This window comes from Microtus oregoni, unplaced genomic scaffold (genome assembly GCF_018167655.1).
Source record: "Microtus oregoni isolate MIOR12 unplaced genomic scaffold, Mior012 000000F_ref0000247, whole genome shotgun sequence".
Taxonomy (NCBI): Eukaryota; Metazoa; Chordata; class Mammalia; order Rodentia; family Cricetidae; genus Microtus; species Microtus oregoni.
In genome coordinates, this window is record NW_024543059.1 from 75,043,137 (window position 1) to 75,057,928 (window position 14,792).

General features: G+C 41.8%; 1 protein-coding gene across 1 annotated transcript in view; it reads left to right on the forward strand.

Moving 5' to 3' along the window:
- LOC121446493 (glutamyl aminopeptidase) overlaps nt 1-14,792 on the forward strand; it is a 66,820-nt gene that overhangs the window by 40,081 nt on the left and 11,947 nt on the right. The window contains exons 11-14 of the mRNA XM_041649159.1: nt 1,855-1,931; nt 11,808-11,941; nt 12,088-12,143; nt 14,445-14,595. Coding sequence (XP_041505093.1) covers nt 1,855-1,931; nt 11,808-11,941; nt 12,088-12,143; nt 14,445-14,595 — 418 coding nt within the window. The remainder of the gene's footprint in view (nt 1-1,854; nt 1,932-11,807; nt 11,942-12,087; nt 12,144-14,444; nt 14,596-14,792) is intronic.

The window sequence follows — 14,792 nt, forward strand, 5'->3', positions numbered from 1 at the left end:
TTATCGTTCAAACGAGCCCTAGGTGGGTCACACTGTGGATGTCACCATCTCTTCAAATGGACTATTTCTCATCTCTGTCCGTGGGGTTTCTTCCTATGGGGGCCTTGGGTGCCCATACCCACATTGAGAGCCAGAAGAATGGGAGCGGGTTTGCCTTCTTGGATGACTAAGTCAGTGGCAGTGAAGAAAATTAGAGTGCCCATTTTTGACACTGATGGAGCCTGTAAGAAGGCCGGGGCTCTAATTATAGCTTCAGGAACAGTTCCTGGTACCCCTGCATTTAGATAACAGGTGACACCCTTTATTGCTTCCTTGACATGATTTCCACCCTTCGTCGCTTTATGCTCCTAAATCTTTTCCTTTACTCACACGAGATCAGGTGTGATACCATGATGCTAAAATCGGAAGGCAGTAGTGCTCTGCCTTCTGTCATGTTGACTTAACACACTCTTAGACACCCCAGGAGAATATGCTTTGTACCTGTTTATATTAAATAGCACAACTTTTGCCAGCCGTTGGTATGGTATAGTTCCAGAGAGGATACTACCGTACGTAAAGACTGTGCACACAGATCATGAAACCCCTGACTGTCCCTGTTGGGCCAGGCTGACACTGTGCAAGATGGAGTAGACGAAAGTGTGGTCTACTGTCTTCCGGTCAGCACTGCACTAACAGCATGGCAAGAACATCGAATGGTGCTCTTTACAATACTTCTTTGTCCCTCTTCTGAAGAGCTGTAGGGCTCACTAAAAACAGACCTGGAGATGACCATGCCAGCAAAAGTGGGGAGCTGGAAAGAGGGGGTGCCCAGCAGGGGTGCTGCAAGAAGCAGCCTCAGTAGAGAGGAACTGGCTGCCAGCTTCAGGGAAGCTCTGTAGCCCACACAGATGTACCTGAGAGATTAGATAAGATGGGTTGCCACTACCATCCTACCATGGCAAAGCGCCACATACAGAGGAATACATTTCCTGGAACTTTGGGCCTTCGGGCTCCAGCAGCCTGAGGGGGGTTCCCAGTTAGCCAGGCAGGAAAGCATGCTTGAGTAGGGAGGGGGAAAGAAAAACTGCGAGGAGGTGGCATTGGACAAGCCTGAAGCACCCATGACATCCACTGGAGGACCTAGAAAACCATTTATACGCTAGTCTTCTGAAACATGCAGCCTGACATTCTCCTGGAGACGAGAGAATGGCACATTCAAGACCTTCCTGGGCTGTACAGTGAATTCAAAGGCAGCCTGAGCAGTTTAGAGGGGCCTTGTCACCAAGTGAAGTTAAAACGTAGCTCACTGTTAAGCGGCTTCGTTGGCATGCAGGAGGCTCTAAATGAACCCTCCAATTCCATAAAAGAGACAAGCAGAACACTTGGGCACCCCAGAAACAAGCTCACCTGGTGGTTTTCCTTTACAGCCTTGATTCTCATGGTTGGGATTGTTAAGTGATTTCTAGGGCACATTCTGCGATGCTGAGTGGGTAGGAGAGTAGAACTTCAACATAATTGGGCAGAAAGCACAACATGCCAGAACCTATGCAGGCTTGAATGCAGAGGTTCTGTGTTGTGACATAAAATTCTACATTTGTGCAAGTAATGCAAGATAGTTGTTTCAAAACAAATTATTTTTTACCAAACACTTTTCTTCACCCTTATCTAATTTTTATGCAATTTTCTGCATTTCGTGGGTATATAGAGACCGAGAACTGTCAGTGCCATGACCCATCTTCCTCCCTGAAGTTCATTTTATAAACTCTATTTGTTGGATGCTACACACTGGCCAATCACATTTAAGGAAAAATACTGTCTTTTGATTTTGACATTTAAGCCCTTCATGATTAAGTGTTCCTTTCTTAAAAATTTTAGGTACAAATGGAATATTCCAATTAAATGGACCGAAAATGACCAGTCAAATGTCACAGTTTTCAACAGTTCAACAGAAGGTAAATATTATTATCTTATTTAACACATTCATTTCTTCTTTGAATTGATGCATCTCAGTAAATGAATATGAATACACTGAAGCAGCAATTAAGCCCAAACTTATAGATTTTAGCTTAAAATCATCTCTTAAATAACATCAATAAATCTAAAACTTTGTCTACAATGGGAACGTAGCCTCCTCCATGATCTTCTGAGTAATTTATCATGGCAAATAGGAATACATAGCAAAAGCTAAAGGAATCTTCTGACTTGCCAATCTTTGGTAAACCAAGTTGTAAGATTCCTGCCTTTCCTACCTTCCTCCCCTTCCCCTCCAATTCATCCCTCTGCTCCTTCTTCCTTTTCTCCACTCTCTTTCTTCTTCTGCTCTTAAATCAAAGAAGACATTAGATTTCTTAAAATGTCATATAATGACCTGATTTTCAGATGTTCTCTTTCAGTTAGAGCAATCAGCTTGCGACACGTTTCTTGTTCTCTCTCCATTGGTTTTTCTTATGCGTATTTGAATAAAAATATAGGGTTCCTTAGAAACAAGGTCTTATCATAAACTTCAAAATTCCTGGAAAAAAAGAGAAACCAATAAGTGAGGGAGGTTTTAGCATGGATCCCAGGAGAATTTTTTTTTTATTTTCCTTTTTTAGGAGATACTTTATTTGTGCACTTTGCTGGATTTCAAGTCACTTGAGAGTAAAGACCACATTAATACACCTTGTATCACAGGAACCAAACCATGGAAAATCTTGACTTTTATGATGTGATCATTGTAGTTGTTTTGAGTTGCAAAACATTTCTCATCTAAGACAGACTGGATTTCTTCATTCTGTTCCATGAAAATGTGGTCTTAGAACAGCATATCCTGTAGCCTTTCCCTGGGGGTTCTTGGAGCTAAAAGCAACGGACATTCCTTTATCTGCACCTGGTTACTTGTCCCCAAATTTACCAGTCTAAAGTGGGTTACCCGAGCTGGGGTTAGAGTTCAATTGGTAGAATGCTTACCCGATATTCACGAAGCCCTGGGTTCAGTTGTCGGCAGCACATATAACCAGACTTGGTGGTGAGCAACTGGAATTCCAGCATTCAGGACCTAGATGCAAGAGGATCATAAGCTCAGGGGTAGCATCAGCTACCTAGAGAGTTCAAGGTCAGTCTGCAGTCTGGGACATCTTGAACTACATGATGCCCTGTCTTGAAAGTTTTTTTAAAATAAAGTGTATTATCCAATCTTTTTGGTTAAGGTTATAACTATGTGATATCCTCACCTCAGAAAGAGACCCTTAGGGAATGCAAGCTGGTACAACCCCTTTGAATGTCAGTATGGTGATTTCTCAGAAAATTAGGAAACAACCTTCCTCGAGACCCAGTAATATCACTTTTGGGTATATATCCAAAATATGCGCAATTGTGCCACAAGGACATGTGCTCAACTATGTTCATAGCAGCTTTGTTTGTCATAGCCAGAACCTGGAAACAACCTAAATTGCCCCTCAACTGAAGAACGGATAAGGAAAATGTGGTACATTTACACAATGGAGTACTTCACAGCAGAAAAAAAAATAACATCTTGAATTTTGCAAGAAAATGGATGGAGCTAGAAAACATTATTTTGAGTGAGGTAACCCAGACACAGAAAGACAATTATCACATGTACTTACTCATAGGTAGTTTTTAAACATAAAGCAAAAATAAAAGCCAGCCTACAAACCGAAATCCCAGAGAACCTAGACAACAATGAGGACCCCAAGAGAGACATACATATATGGATCTAATCTACTTGGGAAGTAGAAAAAGACAAGATTTCCTGAGTAAATTGGGAGTATGGGGACCTTGGGAGAAGGTTGAAGTGGGGAGGGGAGAGGCAGGGAGGGGAGCAGAGAAAAATGTAGAGCTCAATAAATATCAATAAAAAAAGAAAAGTTAAAAAAATTAAAAAAAGAGAGAGAGACCCTTAGTGACTTCCCCTCCATCCCTCACATGCCCAGGTCTTAAGCAATTGCTGGACTTGCGCCAATGAGGACTTAGCTTGTTCTGGAGATCTGTTTTATGAAATGATAATAGTGTTTTTCTACCGTCTCATTTCAATTAAGGCATGTTTTCCAGGGTTCATCCATGTTGTGGCAAGGATCAATGATTCCTTCCCTTCCATACTAGATGTGTATCATCCTATATTCATATGTTATGAATGTCACTCGTGGTTCCTTTTTTCTTTTTTTCCTTTTATCATACACTCTCCTACGTTTGTAGTTCTATTGACAACTCTTCTGTCCTGGCTATGATGAAGGTAACACTCATCTGTGGGCTGCTCCTGACAGGAAATATGATCGTAAGAAAATTTCCCCTTCATTGTTTATGCTAATGATTGCTATGACATTGTGGCCAATGGCTCTGAATTGTACCAGAAATTCCAGATCAATGCCTTTTTGTCTCAGTAGTCCACATATTTATGCTGTGCTTGAGTTCATAGCTGAATGTCTTGCAGTCTGTCTGCTGACCATTTTCCTACTTACAGGCAGGTTTGCCAACGGAAAATGAAAAGGACAGAAAGAGAAATAAAAGACAGTAAAAATGTCCCGCAGCACTCATAAATGGCACAATAAAATGGTTAGGGTTTCAATGCCTTCAACTGAATCATCACCACATATGTTCCCCGTTGGTCGCTGTGTTTAACTGAGGGTAGGAAGACTGTCTCGGCAGCAGCTGGATTCGCTGTTTACAAATTTAAAAACATGAATAATTCATCCATTCTAACATAATTTTCCCAGTGTTTTCCTGGAACGAGGATTTCATCTAAGAGAATGTTCCAGATAGTGAAAGCTCCTCAGAAAACAAGTGTCAAGAGTTCAGAATAAACGGTTTTTTTTCTAATATTTGTTATATATTTATTAGAAAGAATTTTTTGGATACTCAGTCCTTAATTCATTAGTTCATTCTTTCAGGTAACTTTTTGTTTTGTTTTGTTTTTGAGGCAGAGTCTCATGTGAGTCAGGCTGGTTTCCTACTTGTTATGTAGTCAAGAATGACCTTAAACTCCTGACTCTCCTGCTCCACCTGAGTGCTAGGATTACAAGCATGAGCTTATACACCTTCTTTATACCATGCTGGGGATAAAATCTAAGATTTTGTGCCTGTAGTAATCAAGTTAGCTATGTTGCTAGCTCAAATAAATATTTTTTAAAAAATAGTTTGGAATGCAGTTTGGGAACGAACATCAGGAGAGTGAAGTTCAACCATTCCTATCTTGTAGACTCCTGCCTAGGGCAGGTCAACAGAGAGGTCTGTGACCATGATGCAGGTGATAAAAGACACTCACAGGACAAGGACTGGTAGAGGAAAGCTTGTTGTGGACAAAATACCTAGGTCAAAACTCAGTTACGTCTCATTAGTTACACCTCACTAGAGTTTGAGGGTACAGGCTGATGAAGTCCAGAGTGGGGTCTGTGCCTCAGACAGCAAGAGGAGAGGGAACTTGCCTGCTCCCTCCCAGCTCTCAGACAAGTCCAACACGGCGTTTGTGTCTCTATTGGTGTATCTGTGTCTCTCTTCCTTATAGAATGTTCTTTAGAGGAAGTGAATGACTTTCTGGTTGTTGCTGCTGCTCTGTTGCTTGAGCAGACACGGAGTGATTGTTTATTGTATGCATAAATGGATAAATGAATAAATGCATGCAGGGCTCAGGTGTCTAAGGAGCTGTGGTAACAGACCTCCCTTTATCTGAAACTTCAGAATCACGACTAGTCTCTTGGTCAGAAAAACACTAGACACCTCTTCTTACTTCAAAGGGCCTGCTCCATTTTTAGGCTGTGCCACTAGTTCCTGTTTCCTGTTTGAGAATGTCTTCAGCCCAGGGCACAGATGACAAATATGTCCTGAGTGGACTGGATGGGCAACCAGCTCATGTTACTTGTCTCACACCCCTGCACTTGACCACTCTGATGACTCATCAGTTATAAATGCCCCGAGCAATAACAGGACTTCCGGGGTGTTATATTTACACAAGTATTGTATATGGTATTTTAATCAATGGGAAGGGAGGATATATGGTATCTAACAAGAGAAGTATATCACGCCAAAAAAAAAAATGTTTTCTGTCTATTCTAACCCAGACCCCCCCCCCAAAAAAAAACCCACCCTCATTTAAATTGTCTTAACCCCGTTAAATTGAATTTATTTTTAACAACATATATTGCCTTTACTGCTGGGATTTGTGGTCACTGGCATTTTATTAGAAGATAATCATCCTAAGTACTTTCTTCTTATATAGCTGATGCTGGCAGCGTTGTTGGTCCTTTTATTCTTAGTGTTAGTGGTTGGTTATTTGAACAGAAATCATAGTTATTCAAACTCCATTTGCTCTCTTTTCTTTTTCAACTAAATTATAAGCTCTGGAAGATACAAGGTGCTTACTTCCTGTATCTCTTGTCCCCCATAGATTATCAACAACTGCTAGGTTGTCGGCACATGGTAAGACTTTGGCAAGCACTTGCTTAGCGGAGGGCTGCATGCCCTGCCTGTTCTCCCTCGATGTTAGCTGTGTTCTACATCTAGCAGGATACCATCTTCATGCTTTGATTTGTTGCATTCTATTACTTAGATGACATTTGTCACAGGACAAAGGAGTTATCAGTCTTGCTTGAACACTGTTTCTGTAGGCATTACTCCAGGACTGAAGGCTAGGAAAGGGGCTAAAATATTACCTTAGGTGTGGAGTCTAAAAGACAGCCTAAGACATTACTATAGGGGAAGACCTAAGGCATTATTACTATGGGAGACGACCTAAGACATTACTATAGGGGAAGACCTAAGACATTACTATAGGAGATGGCCTAAGACATTACTATAGGAGATGGCCTAAGAAGTAGGAGAGAGTCTAAGACATTATTCCAGGAGTGAGGTTTTGAAGGGGCCTAAGTTGTTATTCCAGATGCAGGATCTAGAGGAGGGTCTAAGACCTAGGCATGTATGGATTTGGGGATGGTGATGTTTATGACTTTCATGTCTGGACTGTAAGAATTTACATGAGCAAATCCAAGTATCATGGAAATAGAGTTTACTAAAATGTTTCAAATGGGTATGTTTAAACACTCATTACCAAACAAGCCCCAATCATATATTTATATGTGTCAAAGAGGGAAGGACTGTCTTCCCATTTTCACACTGAGTCTTGTGTAATGTAAAATCATGGAATCCGATGTGCTGGTTCAGAACTTGAGTTTGTCAGCTCAGCTCTGGTCAAGTCTTGGAAGATTTATTCACCTGAACCAAACACAAGAGGTTAAGCAAGAATGTTGCCTGTTGCGTGTATTAATCTGGAATACTATGTATTATGCTGGAATACTAGTGAGCCATTGTACCCGTGTAGGCTAATCAGATATCTCTTTCCAGTGAGAATATACTAAGTAAGTTAGGGGATCACAGGATAAAGCCATCACTTTAAAGATGTCATCAAACTGTGATACTGACACAGTGATACTGACACTGTCCAGGAGAGCCCGATTATTGTGTTTAGAAACTGTCAACTGTGCCTTGTTGCCATGAAAACTCCTTGTTTGCACAAAAGCTAGAGGAAGTGTTTCTGACTTGCCACGTCTTCAGGTGACTGTTGAGCAAATAACAGCTGGGAAATTCTGTTTTTTTCCATCGTGTAATCCCAGTGCAACCTGGATGTTGGAATCCTTCACGAGTGTTTTCCAACAAGGATGCACAGAAAGATGCCAGGGGGACCAGGGTTACTAAAGCATTGACCACTTCTGTCTACGTTTTCCCATCTCATTTTCAACAGTATGATGCTACTTAGCAGTGAAGGAGACTAGTATATACGGTCTAGCTCTTACCTAGCAAAGGGGACAGCTAGCAGTTTCTTCCATGAATGCTATTGCCTGTAGAACCAGACTTCTCAGAGGTTAAGAAAAGTGAGAATTCCCGTGCGGGCTCAGACGAGCACCTGTGTCCTGGGGCAGGTGGGAGACACACCAGGACGTCTTCACCCTCCAGCTCTTCTTTGTAGGTATCTTTCCGAATCACCCAAATGACCATTAAGGAAAACCCTTCCTCGTGATAGTCTGCTTGCATTTTTTTTCAGACTTTCTTGAATTGCATATTATGTATTAAAATTGTAGCTGGAGGCTGAGGATGGAGGGTCGTTTATTCAAGGTCAGCCTTGGGTATACAGCAAGTTCCAGGCTAGCCTGGGCCATGTAGCACGATCTAGTCTCAAAAGCCAAAGAACAAACAAATGCAAGCGACTTTCTTGGCAGGCAAATGCTCTGTGTCGATTGCTAAACTCTGGGGGAAAACCCTGTAATTTTAACTCACACAATCATGGCTCAGTTCCTCGCTTCCCTTTTCCTCCCCCATCTCTCTTCTCTTCTCCCTTGCGCCACTCTGGGATCTCAGTAAGTTTTCCAAGCTAGCCTTCAACTCCTGATTCATGATCCTTCTACACCAGTCTCTCGAATAGCTGGAATTACACACGCGGCACAATTTTTGTTGAAAACATTACCGCAAGTGGATGGAAAAAGTCCATTTTACAAAGGGTCATACTTAATTTTAGAGAGTGGAAAATTTAAATTAATTAAAAAATTTTTATTGTGTATATATGTGCATGCTACAGGCATGGGTGTGCACTGCTACACACACCCTCAACTATATGTGTCTGAGTATGGAGATTTGAGTTCAGGCACTCTCCACCCTTAGTCTTTGAGGAAAGATCTCTTTTTCAACCTGGACCTCACTGTTTTGGGTTGATTGGCTGGCCAAAGTCCCTGGGGATCCACCTCTGTTTTCCCTCTTAACACTGGGGTTACAGGTGTGTGCCTTCTAGGCGATGTTGGGGATCACAGCTCGAGTCTTCCATTTGTGTGGCCAGTCCTTCACTCACTGGATCACCAGCCCTGAGAGTGAAATTCCTTAGAAGAGCCCTCAGCCAGGGATAACTTACTCAGCATTTGCTGCACCGAACTAGTGAAAAGAGAACAAAAGCATTTAGAAAGTGGGTGATAAGAGTCCCTGTGGTCCTTGCAAATCCATTTTCAAAATATAAGACTTCGGAGTATAACTTCAAATGACCAAAGATTATTCATCATGGAAAGAGTAGGTGGAGCACCATCATGCTTGTTTGTGTTTGCTTGCTTACACGTGTGGAAGGGTCTCCCACATGTACACATAAAGCAATTTTAAAGAAGTCAGCTTGATGACTAACTTTTATATTAGTATGTATACTGTTTTGGGGTTTGGTTCTGTTTGAAACAGGATCAATTCTGCAGCACAGATTGGCCTCGAACTTGCAGCCATCCTCCTGCCTCGGCCTCATGAGTACTGGAATTGCATGCAGTTCAGGCATGTGCCACCCCGCCTGGCATTCTTTATACTTTATTTCCTGGGTATCCCGTGAAGAATGCATGCTAGTGTTACAATCGTTAAAAGGAATACAAACAGATGCACACTCTTACCCATAAGTGGGCATCCATGCTTCAGTTCGACCTGCTTCCTTGCATCATGGAGCAACCCTACAGTTTGCTGTTGCCAACTGTTCTCAAAGAAGCATGAACTTGGAAAGTCCTTAACTACCGACTTCCTGGGTCTCAGCTTCCTCATCCATAAAGTGAGAAAAATCACGGTAACGTTAGACAGGCTTAACTCGGCACATAGAAAGCACAGTAAATTACCGCAGTATTTAGATGGATTGCCAGGAACTTCTCAATGTTATTTATATTTGCTTGGCTATTTCTAGAACTGGCAGCCTATCCCATTTCATAATAATGGGGATAGCTACCACCTGTTGGTCACATAACACCTAACGATGTGACCCCGTTTTATCTGCGTTATCTCACTTAATCTTCACAACAGCCCCGAGAGGGATTTTGATCCCCGTTTTCCTCCTGGCAATCTGGAACACAGAGAGGTCAAGTGATTTGGCCGGTGTTACACAGCTTGCCAGTCTCGTAGAAAGGATTTTATCCCAGGTCTGTCAAACTTAGAAGTTCCTGTTCTATCTTCAGTAACATATGGCTTTACCCTTACCAAGAAACTCTCCTCCCAGTACAAACAGTCAAAGGGTGAGGTTGCCAAAAGATTAGCTTCCTTTCAACAACTTCTTCATGGCCAAATGACAAAGAACGATGAACAGTGCGGGAGTGAGGTAAGGGTTTGTAATTTGTCAAGTACCTGCTCCGAAGGCTCCTAAGGAAACCGATTGTCTTGTTGAAGAACTTACTTATATATTATGAAAAACTACCATGTCCTGGATATCTTCCAGACCTTACAAATGCTTCCAAAATTTAAATCATCTTTCCTCCCAAACCTGCCTTCCTCTATTCTCTGGCAGCAAGACCATCACTCATCCTACAGTGCAAGCCTTCGCCCTGCCCTCCCCCGCCCCCTCCAGGCAGAAGGAGGGCTATGCCGGCTTTCCCTCTACCGTGTCTCTCTGCTCTATTCTCATTGTGGCCACATGGGCCCAAGTTCTCACCCTTTCTTGTCCTAGATTATTACAGCTGGGCTCCAAATTGGTCTTAGAAGATCTTCCATATTACTGTCAAAATTATTTTTCTAGCAAACAGACTCAGGCATGTTGTTCCCTTGTTTGACCATCCTCTCTGTGTTTTTCCCTCTCGAAGAATAGTTTCTTTCACCTGGTATGTGCCAGGAACTCTAGTCTTCTTTGCCAGCCCCATCGGCTATTTCCAGCGCTATTCCCTACATTGTCACCACAGTAAACTCCTTGAGATCTCGCACACATGCTAAGTCGCCACGCGATTATTTGGATAGTCCACTTTCCATGCAGACAGAACATATAATTAATAGACGCAGTACTGACAAATCCTCGTGGTATCTGAGCACAGCTATTGTTTTTAAGGTGTATATTCGACCTAAACTTAAGTCTCTGTCCCTTCAGCATTGGGCTTCTAAAAGCTTGACGCTGGAGCCCTATGTGTGTGTTGGGTGGCACTTTGGGAAGAAAGTTAATTTGCTAACTCCACTGATAAAAAAGCACTATCACCGTGAGCTGAGATAAGGACTTAGACGACCTTGCAAAGACCAAGAAAATTGAAAGCACTTGTGGGAAGTGGGTTGCCAAGTAAGAGCGTTGTCTTTGGGAACCAAGTCATTTGCAGCGCATCCTGACTCCTTAATCACGTCGTGATATTCCCATTAGTACTCTGCAGAGCAACAATCTGGGTCCATTTTGTTCTGGGGATTAGATCTGGGGGCTCCCCGCTGCAGGGCAAGTACTCCACCACTGGTCCACATCTCCAGATCGGTTTCAATTTGATTTTGAGGCAAGGTCTCACTAGGTTGCCCAGGCTGGCTTTTGAACTCACGTGGCGAATGTATAATCCACCCCAGTCCCGCGAGTAGCTGGAATTCTAAACATATACCAGTAGGTCCCGCTTCCGAGATGATTTTGAAAAGGTGTTCTTTGAAGATTTGCATCTCAGCCCTTCCTTCTCCAGGTCGTCCTAATGACACAGCCTTTACACATTTAATCCATTACACTTGGGAATGTGTGGACTCCTCCTAGGAAGAATGGATTTCTTTGTGCTTGGGCATCGTTTTCTTTACTGCAGGACTGACCAACTTAGAGTTATTGCATTCATGTGGCAAGTTTCTGCCAGGGAGGAGTGTAAGTTACAAATAGCAGGATGCTTGTTGACATTACTTATTTCTTGTTCATCTTGCTCACTCCAGTGACATTCTAAAGTTAGGCAACTTAATAAGAATTAGGCTTAGGGGCTTTGGGTCCAAATCAAACTCTACTCTTTGAGCTAATATTGCTTTTCTTTCCTTTTTTTTTTCCCTTTTTGCCCTCTGGGTCTAATTTCTCTGTGTTTACAGTGTATGCAAACATGTTTCTAATTAGTGTTTATTTGCTACCACAGAAATCAGTTTGAATTCTAGTCTCAGTGCAGAAGATTTTCTCAAAATAAACCCAGATCACATTGGATTTTACCGTGTAAATTATGAAGAAGCAACTTGGGACGTGATAGCCGGGACTCTCTCCTCAAACCACTTGGTAAGAGACAGCGTGGCTAGGAAGTGTTGTCGTTTTGTTCCAATGAACAGCATTTTAAAGATGCTCTTTCTTTTTCGATGCTCTTTTTTTTCTATGCTCTTTGCTTTTGAGAATCATGGCTTTTGCTTTTTTCCTTCCTCTTCCAGAGCTTCTCCGCTGCTGACCGTGCAAGTTTTATTGACGATGCTTTTGCTTTGGCAAGGTATGTCTCACGATGTGGTTGGGCCACTTACAATACCGTGAGTTTTCCCATACAACTTCAAAATTAATTACAACTGCACTTAAGTATGAAATTTTTTAAAAATTGAAAACATCCACAGTCTGTGTTTTAAACATTGTTGTTATTTATTGTTTTTTTAAAAAAAACTTCACCTGAACCTTATAGCAAATACTAATATTAGCTATTCACAGACACCCAAGCTTCCCATTCCTATTTGCTGGCATGAGGTGTGATATATTCCATATCAGGGTCTCTGGCTTGCTTTGTGATATTTTAAAATGACCAAAAGTGCATCTTAAACTGATGCTATGGCTCAGAGGGTAAAGGTGACTTCTGCCAAACCTGATGACCTGAGTTCGAGTCCCAGGACCCACATGATAGGAGAGAAGTAATTCCAAAATACTGCCCTCTGACCGCCACATGCATACAGTGGCAGGCCCATCCCCCTCAAATATAAATGACACTGTTTTAAAATATACCTTCATAACTTGATTTAATAGACATACAGTGTTTTAGTTTTGTGAGCCCAAGCTTACTATTAGATATTTTGGTCTAGAATTATGAATTTTTGTCTAAGTCACTGGGACAAGAAGAACAAACCACAGTGCTCTTGCACTGGTGAGCATTTTGGAACTGTTTTGGAGAGTTGACTTTTCTTCATGATCTGAGAGTGATCTGAACTTAGAGAGAGAAGCAACCTCTTGACGTTTTTCAGATCACCTAACCCTAATAATTTTTTATGAAGTTTCTGACTCTCTGCAGTAGCTAGAAACACAGCTGATTTGATTTCTTTGCTTTTCAGTAGCTTTGTCTAAGCATGAGGGTAGATGAGGATTCCTTAGGAAACCGCTTCTGGCTCCTCTGCCTGAATTGGGCATTATTCTGAGGTGCCCACTTTTTTTTTAACCTGTACTGTATAATCATTGCTTATTAGTGTCCAAGAAATCCTCTTATGAGAATGGGCATCCAGACCCAACTCATTGCAATATGTGACTGTTGGCGTTATTGTTCAATACTAGCCAATCAGATTGATGGCTCCTATTTTAAGCAGAAACATTTGACATGGACTCCTTAATAACATCAGAAGTCCAAAAATGTTGACGTTTTCCAAAGGGTTAAACAATAGACTTTTGTTTGTTTGTTTATTTATTTATTTGTTTATTTATTTTTGATTTTCGAGATAGGGTTTCTCCGTGGTTTTTTGGTTCCTCTCCTGGAATTATCTCTTGTAGACCAGGCTGGCCTCGAACTCACAGAGATCAGCCTGCCTCTGCCTCTCGAGTGCTGGGATTAAAGGCGTGCGCCACCACCACCCGGCTAACAATAGACTTTTGAACCTGACTAAAATCCTGGTTCAGTAGAAATTGGAGTCACCTTTTAACCTCTGTCTGGATCAATATCCTTATAGAAAACTAGAGGTGACTACATATTGTAAGTAATAAATGAGAAAATAGGTAGATGGGATGTAAAAGATGATCCTCCTTACAAGTTCTCGTCTATTACTTGACCAAGCATACACCTCAGCTTCTTAACAGCGAAGATGTGTTTCCAAAGCTCTCCTGAGTTGGACCTCTTCTGCAGTGTTCCCTGAACCTTACAGGGAAACATAGAGATGTCCAACTTAGAACTGCATGTTCAATCATCTCTTAATCTCAGTTCCTAGTGCAGTCATGCATCTTCTTCATTCACCTCTGCTTACCACCTAGAGAGACGTCTCTAGTCAAGACTGCAAGTAGCATTTTCTGTGTGTATCAACATTCACAATGTTATGGACAAGTTTTCTAGCTAACGTTCTGTTCAAATATATCTGAACTGAACTTTCAGAAATAGGTTTTCATAATTTTCTGCGGTTCTGACTACCAGGGTACCAGGCAAGTGCCCCATCACTCAGCTTTGGCCCAAACTTTTCAGCTGAGTCTTAACAATAAGTGCAATTTTTATAAAGACATATTTTAGCTATGTACGTGTGTGTGTGTGTTTGTGTGTGTGTATGTGTTCACACATATGTGTGGGAGTCTGCAGAGGACAGAAGAGAGCATCTGAAACCCTAGAGCTAGAATTGCAAGCAGATTGTGAGCCTCCTGACAGGGATGCTGAGAACTTGGGTTCTCTGCAAAAACAAGAAGTACTCATAATCACTAAGCCATCTCTCCAGCTGGTAAGTGCAGTTTTTTAATTGTTTGTTAGGATTGTAACCAGCATGGCATGCTAGACTCGCCATACTGGTCCTTTCCACTTTAAGTCCGGGTTTCAGTTAGTTGTCCTATGTGTTTTCTTTCTCAGAGCTAAACTTCTAGACTATGGGAAAGCGCTGAATTTGACTCAGTATCTCAAATCAGAAAAGGATTTCTTGCCATGGCAGAGAGCCATTTCAGCTGTAACCTACATCATTAGCATGTTTGAAGATGACACAGAGCTGTACCCCATGATAGAGGTAACATCAATGCTCTGGGGAATACCACAAATGTAAATGTTTGGTAGACTGGGGTGGCTTCTAAGGAAACGGGCTCTTGCAGGCCATCTCTCCACCACATGAATGAAATCACAAGATGTGCGAGGACTTGTCTAATCAAAGTGGACAGATGGTCTGATCTTTTCCACTTTGAAGTGTTTCATATTTGTATTTCAGTA